The sequence below is a fragment of the Hyposmocoma kahamanoa genome, unplaced genomic scaffold, assembly GCF_003589595.1.
Source record: "Hyposmocoma kahamanoa isolate Upper Pololo Valley unplaced genomic scaffold, ASM358959v1 76, whole genome shotgun sequence".
Lineage (NCBI taxonomy): Eukaryota > Metazoa > Arthropoda > Insecta > Lepidoptera > Cosmopterigidae > Hyposmocoma > Hyposmocoma kahamanoa.
This window is the reverse complement of record NW_020653900.1, coordinates 9,849,826-9,868,361: the sequence shown is the minus strand read 5'-3', so window position 1 is coordinate 9,868,361 and position 18,536 is coordinate 9,849,826. Positions and strand designations below refer to the sequence as shown.

General features: G+C 37.1%; 1 protein-coding gene across 1 annotated transcript; it reads right to left on the bottom strand.

The window, feature by feature from the left end:
* Positions 1 to 3,824: 3,824 nt before the first annotated feature.
* On the bottom strand, positions 3,825 to 17,798 carry LOC113232619. Its single transcript, XM_026467390.1, has 10 exons — positions 17,682 to 17,798; positions 15,879 to 15,964; positions 14,239 to 14,320; positions 14,067 to 14,148; positions 12,551 to 12,722; positions 11,343 to 11,568; positions 10,269 to 10,500; positions 8,363 to 8,506; positions 6,038 to 6,134; positions 3,825 to 3,873 (listed from the first exon to the last, which is right to left on the bottom strand). The coding sequence occupies exons 1-10, from the start codon at positions 17,796 to 17,798 to the stop codon at positions 3,825 to 3,827; spliced, it is 1,287 nt and encodes a 428-aa protein (XP_026323175.1).
* Positions 17,799 to 18,536: the final 738 nt, after the last annotated feature.

The following is an 18,536-nucleotide window of genomic DNA, read 5'->3' as shown; positions in this document are numbered from 1 at the left end:
CAAAACAAAAACCTAAGCCAAAACTTAGACGTGTGACACGTAACGCACATTTGGTATCGCGCTAATTGTCAAACGTAAAACCAAAACCTAAAATGTTGCAAATTGGTATCGCGCTAAATATTTTGACATTTTAACCTCACATGTAACCTTGGGGGAATAGATTAACCTTTGCAAGGTCAAGGTTTGTGTGGCAGTTAATGGAGAGTAACTTTTCACTACGTTTATCGTATATAAAAGATGTTCCACGGTTACTTAAATGTTTTGGAAAGTGTTTATGAGGTGGATGTGGCCTAAGAACGGGCTTTAAATAAAAGAAAAGCATAGAAAGACGATCACATTTAACATGTCTGAGGAGAAATTCCGCAAACGATATACCGTTTGTCCACGGAATTCATTTCAGGATTGGTGGAAGAACTATGCCTACATATTCTCGTTAAAGGACGGTCTGTTGCATTGGATGTGGAGACAAAGGTAAGGGTTGAGTGGAATCCGAAAGTTCTCAGTTTTGCATAATAACCAAAATTTCTATACTGTGTAAATCATTATTAATTTTGTTACAGATTTTAATAGCTCGTATAGTTTTTAACAACTGGGGCGTACCAGACCCCCATTGGCAAGTGCTTATCACCCTTTCCCAAGTCAGTGTCAGAGAGGCACAAGCGGTAGCTGCTTCAAATAAACCAGTTATTATGAATATGCAGCTTTCCTAAAAGGCATGCCGAAAGAGATGGTTATTAAAAGGCGGTGAGAAAATAAGCTTTACAATGTACATCATATTTATTAGTTCTTGTCTTATTTCCTGTTGTTATTATCAAATTAAAATTACAGGTATAGGTAAAATATGTATAGTTGTATAAAAATATATTACAAGGTTACAATTTATCTCTTTTAACACTTGACTTTATACAACATATCGTCCCCTTACAGTGAAGCCTCACATATGCATTTTCAGTTTGTTTTTACTGATTTTTGTTGAATAAAAATTAATAATGTAATAATATAGTATCTAAAAGAGGTATAATTTAAGTAATTAAAATGCTAACTACACACATTATTGCATTTACTATACTTCACACCATATTTTTATCATCATCCTAAAAAATTACATAGAAATATGAGGTATTCCTTCTAAGATGACGATGTATACCTATTGTTATTGTTTATTATCTTAATATCTAAATTGATGTATACTTTTAAGAGGTTGAAATAAAAAAAAGAGTGTATTTTTAGTTTATTTATTGCCTCAATCTACCCCAAATCATCCTTCATTTCCGGAGCGAGCTTGCTTTTGATTCTTCAAAGAAGTCTGAAACAAAAATATGTATATAGGAAGATTGGAGACCTAAATTTAAGACTGTGCCATACCTCTCATGAGAGTAGTGACAGATAAAGCAGGATGGGTATTTATATACATACAGTATGAAGCCAACATAAACGCCAGAATGTTTAGGGGCCTTTTCAAAATACATTTAAAAAAATGTTTATATCACTGTGGAAATATAAAGGGGACAAAAGTCTACAGATTAGACATTCGTTCCTTACGCTCTTTCAGATTTCCACAATTGAACATATCATCAGCAGGAATTAAGAAAACATGTTGAAAACAAACCTGTCATTCTTGTTAAATAGTCTATCAAAATGGTTAACTGCAGGCACCAACTCGGTAATTGCTTTGCAAATGGCAGCTGCGGATTGGGCATGCAGATCATCTGCTTTGGCAGAAATAATAGCTGCCTCAGCCTGCACCCTGCCAGCATTCACTTGCTGCAAGAATGCTTCGCATGCTCGCTGCTCCTCAATGCATAAGAATTCTACCCGGCTCTGCTCCAACGCTCATCAGCTCGCTGTCAACGAAATAATAGATGTGATGGAATAAAGAGTGGGAAAGAATTTGCTCAAATTGAAAGTTACTTTGTTTTTTAATTAATAATAAAGAGTGAGAAAGTTACTTTGTTATTGAATTGTATGTTTGAAGTTATTTTGTGCTAGAGTTGGTGTCCTTTAGGAAGGTTGGTAGGGCCTCTGCCGCAGTCGACGTGGCGTAGATTCTCACCCTGCTTTTCATACCATTCCATACCTGAATAACAATAATAACATTGCATATTATAGTGATATGAGTTCTGGTACAATAACGGTGAGTGATCCACTCACTGTATCCTATTACCTCGCATTATAGCTCACCTTTTGGGATCTATTGTGGGGCCACAAAATAGCCACACACTCGCACCAAAGGCGTGCTGATAACACGCGCGAACAACGCCGAGCGAAGTCATTCTCAAGCCAAATCTCTGTGCGATTCGAACTCCAGCAAAGATGGAGCTGGCTTACAGTGGTCGCTCGCCGTCCGACCGCATCCACACTGGCTGAAATACGAGCATCATTATTAATTCTACATTGCTAACATTTCGAAATTAATAGTAGTTAGCGTACCTATTTGATTGTATAAAAAGATACTATTTTATTAAATAGAATATTAAAACAGGAAAACAATGTGTAGGTACTTACCTCTGTGTGTTTTATCTACAACAACAACACACTAAATTCAATTAATTTGGTTCAAATGACAACTCATATGTTTGTTTACAATAGAATTTAATGACATTTCTTTTACACACTTTTTTAAATCGCTCTTTTATAGACTTGAATTCGTAGATATTGACATTTCAGTGCGTTTTACGGTAAAATTTAGTCGGTTTTAGGAAGTCAAGGCACGTCTCTTAAAATTTAATACGAGGTTATAGTTTGAGGTTTAACTGAGGTTTAGGTTCATTAAAACTGATAGCGCGATTGCATTTTGTGCGTCGGTAGAACCATTAATTAACCAAAACCATAACCTCAAATGTTGTAAGGTTAAACCTTGCGAAAATAGCGCGATTGGCCCCCTGAACACGTTCACCGGCGATGTTTTCGGCAGACCTTACGTTTCGTTGACATACGAGTGTTGGTTGATGGATCACTGAACCGGTCGACTCCAATTTGGCCACCAACGTTGAATAATTGTCTGGGAAGGACGACCACGTAAACGCTAAAGTGGGCGTAACGCGAAGTATAGAAATATTATAGTCCTGGGAGGTTGTTAGTATTTTACAAATAAGGGTTATTGTAATCGAAACATTAAAACATAAACAAAACAAAACAAAAGTAAAATAAAATTAAAACATACTAAATATAACCAAAGACACTAAGGGCACCTTCAAATTAGATGCTTGTACAAGTGCTGCGGTGACGCGACTGTAGCGCAATAATCTAAGTATTGTATGAAAATTAATAGTGCCGCGACTGCAGCGCGTCTAATTTGAAGGCGACCCTTAGGTCGCTTAGGTTTGCTTAGGTTTATACTTATATAAAGATACTTTATGTTGTGCCTGTCTAAGATACAGAACTGTGGCAGAAATTATCAAATTTTAATGTGGATCAATACAATAATAATAATAATAATAATAATAATAAATATCTTTATTTATCTCCACAACACAATACAAAGAAACGTTACAATTACAGTAAATATACATTATTACGTAAGCTTAGAGTAATGTATTGTGGGAGACTGGAGCCCAAACTAAGCAGAGCTTGTAATATGGGTCTCCAGGCACCCAACCCCTAGGATAGTCATGTTAGTACTAATGAGGAGATACAAAGTACTGAGGTGGAAGTAAAAACTAAGTAAAACAAATTATGTGTGCGCGCGTGAGCGCGTGAGTGAGTGAGTGAGTGCGTGAGTGAGTGTGTGTCTTTGTGTGTGTGCGTGTGTGTTTGTGAGTGTAGAAGTGTGAGGTTATTTGACGACTTTTAGTAGATTTTCAGTCAGATGCAATTGAAATTATTTACCTGTCAGGTCGGTTTCTTTGTTGCTGCGTCCATCTATGACTTGGTCTGTTGAAGAAAAACTAAATTAACGGTTGATTAAGAATTTACATGAATTAATTGATTTTACTGACATTACTGGGCAGTGTTATAGCTCGGTTGGGCGAGCCATAGCCCCGGTTTGGCGAATAAGTCGTTGGTTCGTGTCCAGGCGGATCGAAGAGTTGTTTTTTGTTTTTGTTCGATGTTTACGTCAATAACAACAACAAACTAATGGAGTATTTTCCAAAAAATATATGTCATGGTAGAAAATCATCGATATTCAATAAAATACACACGGCAACATTGTGTTTCAAAGTTTCATTGGTTAATGATAGTTTGTTATCTCAAATAAATAATCCCACTATAATAAAATTATGTAACTTGTATTACGCCATTACGGAGTGACATCATCGTCACAAACTCTCATTCCCTTGTAATTTAGCAGCAGTAGAGTTCCTTGTGAAAGAGTTCGTCCAGAGAAGTACTGCCGCCAAGCAGTAATGTGAGCATTACTGCGTTCCGGTTTGGAAGGATAAGGGTGCTGGTGAAATTACAGGCCCACGGGACTTGTCAACTTATATCTCAAGGTGACGGGAGCAGCGGCAGTGCCCCTAAGATCTTTGCAATTTAAAGCTCTGAGTGGCAACTGTTATGGATAAACGTGTCGCTTACTACCACGTTCTTTCCGTCATTTGGTTTTATAAAATAAACAAAAAAAAATTATAAATAGTTATTTCAAATTTCTGAACGACTAATATTTTTTATCGTTCAACGAATGTCTATTTTCACAAGTACTAAGATAATACATTTAATTGCCAAACGAGAAGGGTAATGAAACTATTTTTCCGGATTTAAATCGCGTATATTTGTTTTTTCAAACATACCAACAAACTAGTTTCATTTCCTATGTGTAACAATCGCGAAACCCTAAGAACTCGATATGCCAGACAAGATGTTTAAAGTATCAAATTTTTGTGCTAGCTTGTTGGTGTTTGCCTTTTTCAGTATTTCTCTAGCGTTAATTAATTTTTTATTTAGATACGATTTCTATTTGAGTGTTAGGGCGCCTGCAGATTAGACGCAGTGGCGCATCTGTGGTGCCACTGTGGCGCTGCAGCCGCGCCACTGCCAACTCTCATACAATCGAAACTTTGAGGCTTTTGAAACGATCGATTCGATCGTTTCAAAAGCCTCAAAGAGTCTTGGATTTGTGATGCGTAACTCCAGAGATTTCCATCAGGCTAAGACACTAAAAATTTTATATTGCTCACTTGTACGCAGCCACCTTGAATACGCATCGCAGGTGTGGAGCCCGCAGTATCTTACATATATATCACGAATTGAAAACGTGCAAAAGAGATTCATTAAGTATTTATGTTATCGAACAAGGAAGAGGTATGATTCAAGCCGGTATCTTGAAATATGTAGGAAACATCGTCTCTTGCCACTAGAGAAGCGACGCCAGATTGCAGACTTAGTATTTTTAAGAAAAATTGCTTCTGGTGCAGTAGACTCCCCAGAACTTGTGTCCAAATCTTCTTTAGAGCCCACACAAAGACCCTTAGGTTTAATTCGCCTTTACATATACCTTCGGCCTCCTCGAACTATCGGCGAAATGCATATCTCTTGCGTGCTGGTAACAGCTTTAACCAACTATCCAGACAGGTTGATATTGACCTGTTTAACACTAGTGTTGCATCGGTGAAGCGTCTAATGAGTAATTTGTTTTTTGATAGGAAAGTGAATTTGTAAGTGTTGTATATTTACCCATAGTTCGTAATGCGTCATAATAGTTTAGTTGTAATTTAACGCTCAATAATTTCAAATCAAAATGTATTATTTAAGTTTTTTATTCTATAAGATAGCCGTTGGTCTTCCAATAAATAAAATAAAAATAAAATAAAATAAAACAATATCTAGTCTACAAAAGTGGTGCGACAGAGGCGCTGCAGTTGCGCTTCTAAATATTGTATGAAAATTAGTACTTAGTAGTGGTGCGGCTGCAGCGCCACAAGGGCGCCACTGCAGTACTTCTACAAGCGTCTAATTTGAAAGCGCCCTTATGATATGGTGTGAGACAAGACCACAAGTTTGACACTTTATACTTTGAATGCTAAGCGGAATAAGGTTGAATTTAAATCTTAAATGTCAACCTTGAAATACTCTTTACCTATAACAATAGTACACCAACCTCCATTCATGTCGATTTTGTTTATAAAAATCTCTATTATTGCTTTTAAAGACGTGTTCGTTTCCGCTCTGTTCTTCGCTAACAAAGGTTGCTTTTACTGAAACAAAATTTGACATTTCATATATGTACTCATGAACATATCGCACCCCTCATGGAAGAATGGCATAAGTGGAGTTACGTTAAACATGTTTATTGCTCCATTAGAAACAGAAAAATGTAACCCACATCCTCTCCAATTCTTGTAACTCTATCTACAATATTAGCCGCTAGCTGGACGTTGTAGCTAGAAGTTTCCTGACAGCACGTATAGACGGACCCAGCAACACTATATCGTCGGTGTAACTAATATTGTATATGCACTGTCCGTCTATGGAACAGCCGACTGCGGTACCGCTGAGTACATTTATTTATTTATTTATTTAGTTCCCCGATAAGATATAACCTTCCTTGTCTCACTCCACACCTTAACTGGTATGCACTGGAAACAGCTCCCGACCATCTAACAAAATTTGTTTGGTTGTTGCGCTAATAATCGAAGATCCCGATAATCTCATGAGGAATAGTAGTTTCTGTTGTCTGTGAATAGAAGTAGTGTCATTTTATGCCAGGGCAACTTATAGGATACCAAATCACAAGCTTTTGACAGGTCTAGAAAGCTGGCGTACACCGGCTTACATATTTCTGTCGGTGTAGTACCGGACAGTATGCTTGAGATACAATATTACAGACTCAGTGGATAAACCTGATCTGAAGCCAAACCGTGCATCATTTAGCCTCAGATGACTGCCCACTATTCCATCAAGCAAACTGTTCAGCACTTTAGAAATAATAGTGGCCAGTGGGATGGGTCTATAGTTGCTGTTATCAGAAGAGTCACTGGTTTTATCTTTGATTATTGGCACAACCACCGTTTTCATACATTCGTCTGTCAAATCATGTCTTACACAAAAAGTATAACATGGGTAAGACTCTCGGCAGATGAATGCATGCCTGCATGCTGCAGGCGCTCGACGCAAAGCCCATCGTGCCGTAAGGGCTTACTCCTTGTCATGTGTTTAATTACGGAAGCCACCTCTTTAGCCTTAAATGTAGGCAAGACAGACAACTGATGGATTAGTTTCGAGCTCCAGCGGCACGCAGGCTCCGAGCGCTGGTTCAACCTGGAAGTGACGCCTAAACATGTCAGCAATGGCACGGGTTCATTCACACCATCTACATTTAAAGGAACGCTAGATTTATCTTTTAGATTTTTAGTGCACGTCTAGAAATTTTTAAAATTTTTATTAGTATGATGTGAAGCAAGAATATCCATTTTTATTTGCTCGGTATTATTTTAACACCACTTTAGTTTTGCTTTAAAAATACGCCGAGACTGTGTTATATTTTCATAAAAAGGTCCACAACTAGGTTTACCATGTAGCAACCAATCCTGAAAATGAAGTCTTGCCACTCGATGAAAACAGTGTACATGCCTATTCCAGCCCACCATGACACGGTTACGATTCTGGGCTCCCACCTATAAGTCTGCGCAGCTGCTTCACAAATTGTAATAATATTTTTTTGTACATATGGTCTATAGCTGGTCTATGCTGCAATTCATTACACGTACCGTCACAACACTCAGAAAATTCTACCGGGAAATTCATTAACTTAAATTGCTCGTTGCACAGATTATGATACTGCACTTCTTGTTGACTGTCCATGTTACACCATATTACATTATTATGATTATTATTGTCTGAATATTCTGCGGTCTTATTTTTCTCATATTACAATTTATCTCTAAGGGGAAGTGATCCGACCACGTACAATCTTATTGTACCTTCACATCTGATACACACTGCTACGCAGAATGAGATACCAACTAGTGTCAAGCCAACTGGTGCTGCCGTGGACATCGTTCACAAATGTGAAGGTTTCTGATGTAATGCCCATTATTTAGCTTTTACGTTTTAACTTAAATGAGTAACCCGGGCGCGCGGGCGAGACTGGCTTGTCTTTGGTCTACGCGGCGACCGCGCGGTTGTATTAATCAGAGGAATTTAAATGTTGTTTCCTAACTAGAATTCTGATTCACCATTAATGTACGGGAAAGCGTGGTAACTGGGCGGTCTCCGTGCGGCGGCCGCGCGAAATCTTTCGCGTCGTGTAATTGGGCGCTTAGTGTAGGTAGATTATCAAATATGTAACCTTAACTATCGCGTTTGCGTTAAGATTTTAATTTAAACCTTAAACATAAAATAATTAAGATCTAAATTAAAATCTTAACGCAAACGCGGTAGTTAAGTTTGAATGATTACAAATTTACACTAAGGCCTGTGATACCTCTTCGCGTAGTATAATCGTCATCTTCAGTCTCGTCGATCTTCTTGTGCGAACTCCTTATATCCGAAACTGGACTAAAAGCTTTCTTCTTTTTCATAATATTAATCTTCGCCCTGTCCTTTTCGCTCTTTGGTTTTGCTGAAACTACAATGCTGTACATTACGAATTAATTAGAATCCACACGCTGAAAAAAATATCGCTAAAAATACCTGAACGCAATGAAGTTCACGAAAACTTATTAAAAACAAGCTTTAGGTAGTTTTCCGAAAAATATTAAATAGTGGAAATTTTTCTAAAACATTTTTCAAAAATTGGAGAAATGTGATTTGCAGACTCATTTTATGTTCTACGTTTAATCTTCTAATGTTTTATTTAGCACGAATTATAAAACAAAATTGAATAAACATTCCTAAATGTTATTTTCTAAACCGTGCTTGACTTATTTTTGCAAATTCTCATATTTGAGTTCAGTATCTTCAAAGTTCGACAGGTCACTGTAAAATGTGGAAAAATATAGGAAAATTATTTACATAATTTTTTTTTTTTCGAAAAACATTATTTTTTCAAAATTGAGTTTTTTCATAGCCCAACACTATACACAAAATACAAAATAAGAGCACTACAATACAAAATAAGAACACTATACACAAAATAAGAGCAATGTGAACTTAGTTAGCGAAATGGTGACGTATGTCAACAAGAGTGAATAGAATATTGTTATATTACCTATACCTAATACTTAGAATGTTCAGACTCGATGATCAGTGCAAATTACATAGGGCGCACTATAAGTTTCCGGAAGTGGCCACTTACATAAACAATATTTAAAAAGTAATTACAACATTTGAAAATAGACCTTTTTGGCTGTAGAATACAGTTTATTTCATCTGACTGTCACTTGTTTTTACATTGTGGCATCTTTCAGAAATTGGTTGTCTACATCACCATGGATTTAATTCGTCAAAATTTTTGGTAGTATGATTTTCTACGACTTTAAGTGTAATTTCACAGCTCAGCGGAGCTTCGCTCGGCTTCAAACTGCTTTTGGCGATGAAGCACCATGCAAGATGACTATTTATGGCTGATTTGCAGAATTGAAACGCGGGGGTGTGAATCTCAGTGACGAATTTCGTGATGGTCGCCCGTCCACTGCTGTGAACTAGAAAAACATCGATGCTATGCACCGTATGATCCATGAAACCAACCAAAAGTGGCGCGCGTGGAAAGTGCCTCTAAGCGGATGATTGCTTCTTTTTTTAATAAAACTGGACACGTGGCTACTGTTGCTTTGGAGAATCGTTGTACCGTGAATAGTGTATTGGTACACGACCATTTGTTTGCCGGAAGTTATTGACAAACTCCGTAAAAATAACCGTAAACGCCGTATCATCTTGCATCACGATAATGCCAGTTCTCACACGGCCAAACAGACAAATGAATTTTTGAAGGTGAACAACGTTACTTATGAGCCATCCCGCGTACAGTCCCGACCTGGCACTTTGTGACTTTTATTTATTTCCAAAAATTAAGAACCATTTACGTGGTTAACGATTTTCATCACCTGAAGAGGCTGTCGAAAAGTATGAAAAATATATTTCAGAGATTGTCACGGAGGAGTGGCATAAATGTTTTCAAAATTGGTTCGTTTGCATGAAAAAGTGCATTAACGCTAACGGAGAATATTTTGAGAAACAATAAATTCATTTCTGATCATTTACAGTATTTTTTTCTTATTCATTCCGGAAACTTATAGTGCGCCACACATACTAATAATGATTTTTAATCCAAAGCAACGATCTGAATTTTTAGTACGTATGCTGTCCCTTTTAAATCTATAAAGCGCAATGTTATTGACACCGACAAATGAAATCTATCAATAATATTTTTGCAATCTATTTCAACTTACCCGTATAGTCTTCAACTAACTCAAGTCTTCCTTCAGAAGGATTAACAATAAGAGCTTTTGCTTCTGTAGAATTGTAATTCTCCTGGAAGGGAACGTTGTGCGAATTCAATTCAGTGGCTGTCGTTATCGCATCTTCACTTCCGTACTCTTCTTCTATGTCTTCATATGGATCGTCAGAGTAATTAGTTTCTTGGTAACCTTCGTTGGCTTTTGTGTCAGCAGCATCATGGACCTTAAGATTGAAACAGGTGTAACCAGATATGGGTAAGTGCCCGGGTTTCACCCGGTGCTTTGTTAAGCCGGGTTTAAATCGGGTTAAAATCCATTAACGCCCAAAAGCGAGGTCAAGACCTATTTACAACTCAATATGTGTTGTATATCGAGTTTTGTTTATTGCTTTCTAATCGAGACGATGCGACTTGCCTTTCTATTGAACCGATTCGCTTGAAAATCGCATTGAAATGAATCGATACAAAAATCGTTATATCGTATCAATCTAAATCGATTTTCATAAAAATCGAATCGTAATCTGCATCCTTAATAGTCAGAATGCACAAATTTGTTGTGTGCAGTTGGCTCCTTTTTGTCTAAAAAGATTTTTTACATCGAAATGTGTAAAAAATATGTAATTATACCAAACTCCGTATTTGCCGATTTCGCCCACGATTTTTTTTTTGAACATATTTCGAGAAACACAGTACAACAAAACTTGGAATCAAAGTATGTAAAGTAACCTAGGCAAATAAAGCCCTACGGATAATAAGATTTGGGAGTTTAGAAGTAGATTTAGATTAATTTCGATGACACATACCTATGTGCACATAACGTTGAGTCCACTAGGGGAAGGACTAATAAGGCAATAACGAGGTCGCTTCCCTTGGGATTTGTAGGCGATTGCATCGATGCAATCGCGCGTTTGTATCGATGCAATCATCGCTGCTAAAAGTCGCTGTCTGTAACCCACTCTTAGTTAAGCGGTAGGTCTGTAACTGTATATTTACACGGGAGTTTGCATTTTAGTTTTGATTGTATTTGGAAATCAACAGATTGAGAAATAGTACAGATAATTCTTACCGGAACACAGAGAAGCGGATAAAGAGATCTTGATTTCCGAACGGTGTGCAACGGACATTTGGCCAAAGGCCCGGGATTGATAGTCTTTTGACCGAGCATGTTCGTGTGTGAGAAATCGCAGACGAGCAGCAGTCGAGGGTACTTGTCTACGTGTCTGACCGCCCCGCAGCCAACTGCGCAGAGGTTCCAGACAGCTAGTTGGGTGAAATGCCCAAATACGTTGCCCCTATTATTAAGGTTTATAATTTGGTATTAAAATGATGATTTAGACGTGAAAAAATTACAGACTTTCAGCATTAGTAGCAGTAGAGCTCCTTGTGAAAGAGTTCGTCCAGGGAAATACTGCCACCTTACATGTTTTTGCCGCCAAGCAGTAATGTCAGCATTACTGTGTATTCAGGTATTGAAGGGTAAGGGTGCTGTTGAAATTACAGGTACATGAGACTTGTCAACTTATGTCTCAGGGTGACGGGCGTAGTGGCACTGCCTCTCAGATCTTTGCGACTGGCACTGCAACTGTTAAGGACTGGCGTAAAGCTTACCATCAGGCGCACGACCTGATCGTCCCGTCACTAGATAAAAAAGCGTACTATAAATAAAACAAGTACAGTAACTCCATACAAACGTACCAGCCCGGCTTGTATAATTATGTGTGCACGCCCGCCGTGCGCCGTGTAAAGACGCACACATTCACATAATCTCGTTGTACACTCGCGTTGCATTGTAGCGGTTGCTGTCGCGTTGCATAACGCGCGTCGTCACAACTACCGTTGACCATTAATTCTAGAATTGTAGCGGTTGCCGTCGCGTTGCTTAACTCATTTCGTCGCAAGTACCATTGACGATGAATTGTAGAATTGTAGCGGTTGCTGTTGTCGCGTTGCTTAATGCATGTCATCGCAAATACCATTGACCAACAATTATAGAATTGTAGCGGTTGCTGTCGCGTTGCATAACGCGTGTCGTCGCAAGTGCCGTTAATTATAGAATTGTAGGAGTTGCTAGATATTTAAAAATGACATAAATAGTAGACGTGTTTATTATTGTGTTTGTGGTAAGAGATACCTAAGTAGAAATTTCCCATGTGCCTTGATTGCGCCCTCATGGTAAAAAAACAAACTCTTTCACGAGGAGCTCTACTGCTATTAACGTTAACGTTATAAAACTAGAACGCGCAAGACGTGACAAAAGTGACTGATTTTCTTTACCGACTAGTAATTCTGAAGGGTTGTATAAGGTGTTTAGGTTGGACGCGCCGCTTCTCCCCCCACCACGCGTCGAAGATACGCCTGATCGCGCGCTGGGCGCTCTGAGTGTCGGATTCTCTGGACCTTCGCCATTTCACTTCGCCTACCGTTTGACCCGCGTATGGATAACGCACTGGGGGTGAAAAAGCATTTAGTTGGGTTGGGTTACGATCGCTCACCATATCGCACTGTCAGAAAACCGGTACTGTTTGACTTCTCACGGTCTCCAGTATTTATACTGAGTCAGGTCCATTTCAGCACAAACTGTAGTCACTCACAAATTTTTGTTTTTCTGACAGCATTTTGTTTATCTCTTTCTCTATATTTTTATGTTTTATATATTTTTTTGTTTTGTATAAACGTGTATTAAGTTACAATGTATGTGCTATGTGCTTTTTTGTGTTATAATTTGAGAAGTGATTGTAAATTTTGTTTCTGTTTGTATTTGTGCTGAAGTGTTATCTATACATCTATCTATCTAATTTCAAAACATTAATCAATAAAAAGTATGGAACACGTATATTCAAATTTATTGTAATCAAGCTTACAATTTGCATCACATAAAGACAGCAATACCTGCCTATTATAGTACTCATATTTCGCACCCTTGATGTAATAAGGCCACTATTCTTTATTATGTACGAAATTAGTTGAGATCTTTTTATGATTATATAGGAAAGTTATACAATTTCACATAGATATACATAGTTTGTTTCAAGTAGTATTATTTTTATGATTTTTATAAAAACACTTTTGACGTGGTTTAATTACCAATACCAGGGGTACGTCTTAATGGGTGTTTCGTAGTTATGGCCTGTGTGTACTTACTAATGGCATACGAAAGAAAGTCATATATTTTTATATGGGATCATAAAAGAACATAGTTTTGAAAATGCAACCTAAGGACGTAATATACTAAACACTATTGTTGCAATACCTATAAGAATACCATGTTGAGTAACAGTGAAGCTCGAATGATGATGAAACAATTCAAATCACAGGTTAATAAATAAAATGAGCCTTTATTTGTACTATAGTCAAGTGTCAATCGACATTTATTTTATTTATTTATTTATTTATTCACTCTCACATAAGGAAGATTGTACATTATAATTATATGTTAAACAAGACTTAATAATGACTAAAGTTAGCTACCTTAAGCGATATTGTTAGTTACATTTGAATGTTATTAGTTACATTTCGTCGGGGATAGTGCAAATCCGCATATGTAGTATTGGTAAAACGCGCGTATCTGCTTAACTAAACCAACATTTCAGAGGAAAAGGATTTAACGTTATTACTTTATTATTGCAATGGCTATGATTTTCATTTTTGCACAGTTTAATTTATGTTGTCTACGGACTGATAATTACTGATAATTTGGTTGCCACGACAATTACGCAGATTTGATACGCGTAATAGTAGTAGTATATAAGTTGAGATATTGATAATAAGATATTGCGTGAGATAATTTTACCTGTCGCTCTACAATCGTCATGTACGAAGTTGCATTGGTTGGCGAGCCTCTGTGCTAAGTAGGCTAGTTCGCGGTCCCACGCCTGGAATTCAACAATTGATTTGTAAACGATGACGTTATTTGTGACTATAAAAATTGTAAGTCAATATTTAAAATTCAAAAGTGCACTGACCACTTGCAACATGACTTGCGGCTTTGGAATGTGTGCCCCTCCCCGCACTCTTTCAATTCCTGACGCTAGCCGTTGTCTTCGTCTGTAAACACACACAGTAAGTTTGTTTTTAACCGACTTCAAAAAAGGTAGAGGCTCTCAATTCGATTGCATTTTTTTTGTGTGTATGTTACGCGTTTACTCCGTCATTTGTGAACCGATTTCGATGATACTTTTTTGTTGGAAAGATGATACCACAGTAATGGTCTCATTAATAAATTTATTGAAGAAAATATTCGCCCTCTAAGGGTGGCAAATCAGGGGATGAATCCGGTTTATTGGATTTCACCATTCACTCACTTTCCGTAGACCGATTTCGATAAAACTTGGCAAATAGATGTAATTCCCCAAACTTTTGATATCGGTTTTTAATAATCTACGTCTACAGCTCTATATAATCTCAGTACAGAGTACTAAAAAAACCGACCTCAAAAGTACGTGGAATTACATCTATTTGCTAAGTTTCATTGAAATATCCCCTAGTTCGCCACTATACAGGACTTGATACTGGAGATAATAAAAATAGGTTCTCACTACGACACTACTCAAAGTATATCGAGGGAAATACGCCTTGAATTGGAGAAATAGCAAAATCAACTAAATAATTGCTAAAAATAATTGCTCCTAAATTAAAGTTAGGCGCTATTTATAAAAATGAATCTTCATGCGTGAACAGCCACCCTTAGAGATTGATGATTTCCTTCAAAATGAAATAGGACCACTATGGAAGTACCCCCTTTCCAACAAAAAAAGAATCATGAAAATCGGTTCACAAATACCGGAGTTATCGCGTAACATACATACAAAAAAAAACAAAAAAAAATAAAGAACATACAGTCGAATTGAGAACCTCCTCCTTTTTTGAAGTCGGTTAAAAATTGGCTGTGACACGTTGGCTGTTATTATTATTATACCGTCGTATCGCTATAAATATCCATTTTATGACTGAGATCCATCCCTATTTACCAGGGTTTTGTAATCTTTTTCTAGTCACGGACGCCACTCAAAATTTCAAAGAGCCCACGGAGCTTTCCAAAAAAATAATAAAACCAAGGTTAGTTTCTACCAGCTTTTATTGTTTGCGATTAAACTTTACATATGAATAGTTGGTATGACGATTGCTGCTGCATTATGCTGAATAAGAACCATGATTAGTTGACGATAAAGACACTTACTTACGCGCGTTTCGCTCGCTCCAATAATGGATGGCCGTGAAAAGGCGCACTGTACCTATTTATTCACAAAATATTGTGTACTAATTTTTATATTAATGCATCGTTGGCTCACCATGGACCCCCGGCGTTCATTACACGAACCTCTTAGGGGTCCATGGACCACAGGTTAAGAAAGTCTGCTAGGTATATGCTATAGGAAAAGCGCTGATAAGTTTTTAAACAGATATTCTACAAACATAGCTAAGGACCATCCCGATTCATAATAAATAAATAAAATAAATAACAAAAACCGCTTTGAAATCGGTTTGATCCGTTTGAGAACAACGATGCCACAGACAATTATTTATAAAGACAAAGGTTTCCAACTTGTATAGTCCCTCTTTTGCATCGGGTTTTAAAAAATCTATGAAAATCTGTAGAACTCACCTGTTTATATAATGAATAATAAAATGTTTTAGGTCATTGTCGAATTTGATTTTGGTGAAATTCTGACACGCCTCGCCAGGCACGGACTGCGAATAAAAAAATACTTACAAATTATCTAAACAGGTTTAAGGTTATCCTAAGCATATCACGCGCTATAAGTTTCCGGAACTAGCCACTTACATAAGCAATATTTAAAAAGTACTTACAACATTTGAAAATGGAACTCTTTGGCTGTAGAATACAGTTTATTTCATCTGAATGTCACTTATTTTTACAACAAACGTTCTTCAAAAAACGGATCGCATCACTTGGTGCAATGCCATGCTTACCAGATTCAACGAAGGGGCGTCAAATTTGGTGTGGGACATAGTAACAGGTGGCGAAACATGGATTTATAGTTACGATCCCAAAACAAAGCAGCAATCGAGCGCATGGGTCTTTCGAGATCAGCCGAAACCAACCAAAGTGTTTCTTTTTTTAATAAAGCTGAACACGTGGCTACTGTTGCTTTGGAGAATCGTTGTACCGTGAATAGTGATTGGTACACAACCATTTGTTTGCCGGAAGTTATTGCCAAACTCCGTAAAAATAACCGTAAACGCCGTATCATCTTGCACCACGATAATGCCAGTTCTCACACGGCCAGGCAGACAAATGAATTTTTGATGGTGAACAACGTTGACCTTATGAGCCATCCCGCGTACAGTCCCGACCTGGCACTTTGTGACTTTTATTTATTTCCAAAAATTAAGAACCAGTTACGCGGTCAACGATTTTCATCACCTGAAGAGGCTGTCAAAGAGTATGAATTTCAGAGATTGTCACGGAGGAGTGGCATAAATGTTCAAAATTGGTTCATTCGTATGAAAGAGTGCATTAACGCTAACAGAGATTATTTTGAGAAACTATAAATTCATTTCTGACCATTTATAGTATTGTTTTCTTATTCATTCCGGAAACTTATAGTGCGCTTCACGTATCAATAACCTATCGAGTTCTTATATTTTCGTGTTTGCTGTAGAAAGGAAAGGCTGCGTGAGTATTCCAAGGTCCCGTCGGTTTGTACTGTATACCTACTATTTCTTGAGTCAATACTACTAACTCAGCTCGAATTTTAACTTTTCCCGTACTGAATGGGTTCTAATGTGCGCGTCGAGTGACAGGGACACTGGTTTTATTTCAGAATTATTTTTTTTATAAACGAAATTAAAGCTATTTTAAAAATATAATGTATCGTTGTATATCGGTTGTATACGTGTTCTATTTAGTTCAGTTGATATAAAAAAAATCATTGGTATAATGTATCTATTGAATACAGCGGCTTACTTGTAAAATTTCGTGGTAAGTTTGTGTTTTTTTTTCTATCGTGAAAATTTTTCGGAATCGTGTTTTCACACCGTATACTAATCAGTGTATATCAATACTCAATTTTATTATATATTTTTCCAAAGTTATTAATTCAACGCTTTCACAGTTATGCATCAACCAAAGCCGGGTTGGTTGCATCGACTCCTAAACTAGATTTAGCTCCAGTTAACATGGAGGCCATAAAATTAACCCCAGACGGGCTCAACTTACATTGGCACGGAAATGATACTTAGTTAATTTCTGTAATCATAGCATAATGATCTTTATGTGAATTATATAACGTACAAACTAGATACGAGCCAAAAAGCAGATCGAGCGTCTTCGAGAATTTTTGCAGCGTCTCGGTAATTCCAATCGTAATTTTGCAATTGAATGGAAAATACTTTTACTGGCTGCGCTTTATCGAATGTATTTCAAACACGCTTGAATACTTACTGAAAAAAATTGGCAAGCAACGTGTTGTCCCTTGCCTTGGCACAAACGTCGGTACCTCAGAGCACAATACGGAGCATCTTCCGGCTGGTCTTCACTTGTTGACAATTGTACAAGCATAAGTAAGGACAATAGAGCACTTATTGACATCACTTTCTACTATGTCTAAGGTTTTAGCATGCCTATTTGCAAATATCTTTGTCTGTGAAAAAGGAAGAATAAAGATTTCATAGGAAATCTTTTTATCACACTTGTGTGTAGTTTTGTGATTCTAATGGTATGTTTGTTAAATTATTTTTAAAAAATGAACAAAAATTATTATACAAAATAAAACGATAAACCCAGCAAATATTTTAAAGCTTAAATTCGACTTTTAAAAAGAAAAACACTTTGAATATAAAGGAAAATTAAAACAAAATAACAACGTCGAAAATGTTATAGGAAAATGCGATCCTATGTTACTTTTACATAAAAATTAAATAAAAAATATTGGGAACGGTAGGACATGACATTCTCCAAGTCCTACAAGGTTGTCAGGTGACGTATCTACATTTGCTGTCATTTGTAGGTGACATTGCTGGCAGAAGAGAAGACGTCGAAGAACTTGAAAGTAGATACTATTACAACACATAAAGAGAAGAGATTTAAGGTTAATAGGACGAGGAACACAGGGAGCCCTTTATTAACATTTTGTGTGTTTTTATATGCTCTAATAATATTATGCTCTGCTTTTTTGGTTGTCAATGATTGTTTTTTTCACCTCAGGTATGATCTCCACAACAGCAGTCCGTCAAAGAAGTTCTCCCAAAAACAAATACCTTGCTGCTGCCTAAAACTTGGCGTTTTTGATCAATATTA

What these genes read in the sequence shown, in the direction of transcription:
- LOC113232619 (XM_026467390.1), bottom strand. Translation starts at nt 17,798, where the DNA reads ATGCTTGTACAATTGTCAACAAGTGAAGACCAGCCGGAAGATGCTCCG. An exon ending in ATTATTCATTATATAAACAG is followed by an intron (nt 14,321 to 15,878) that starts GTGAGTTCTACA and finishes GTGTGTTTACAG; the next exon opens with ACGAAGACAACGGCTAGCGT. An exon ending in ATCCGCTTCTCTGTGTTCCG is followed by an intron (nt 10,501 to 11,342) that starts GTAAGAATTATC and finishes TTCAATCTTAAG; the next exon opens with GTCCATGATGCTGCTGACAC.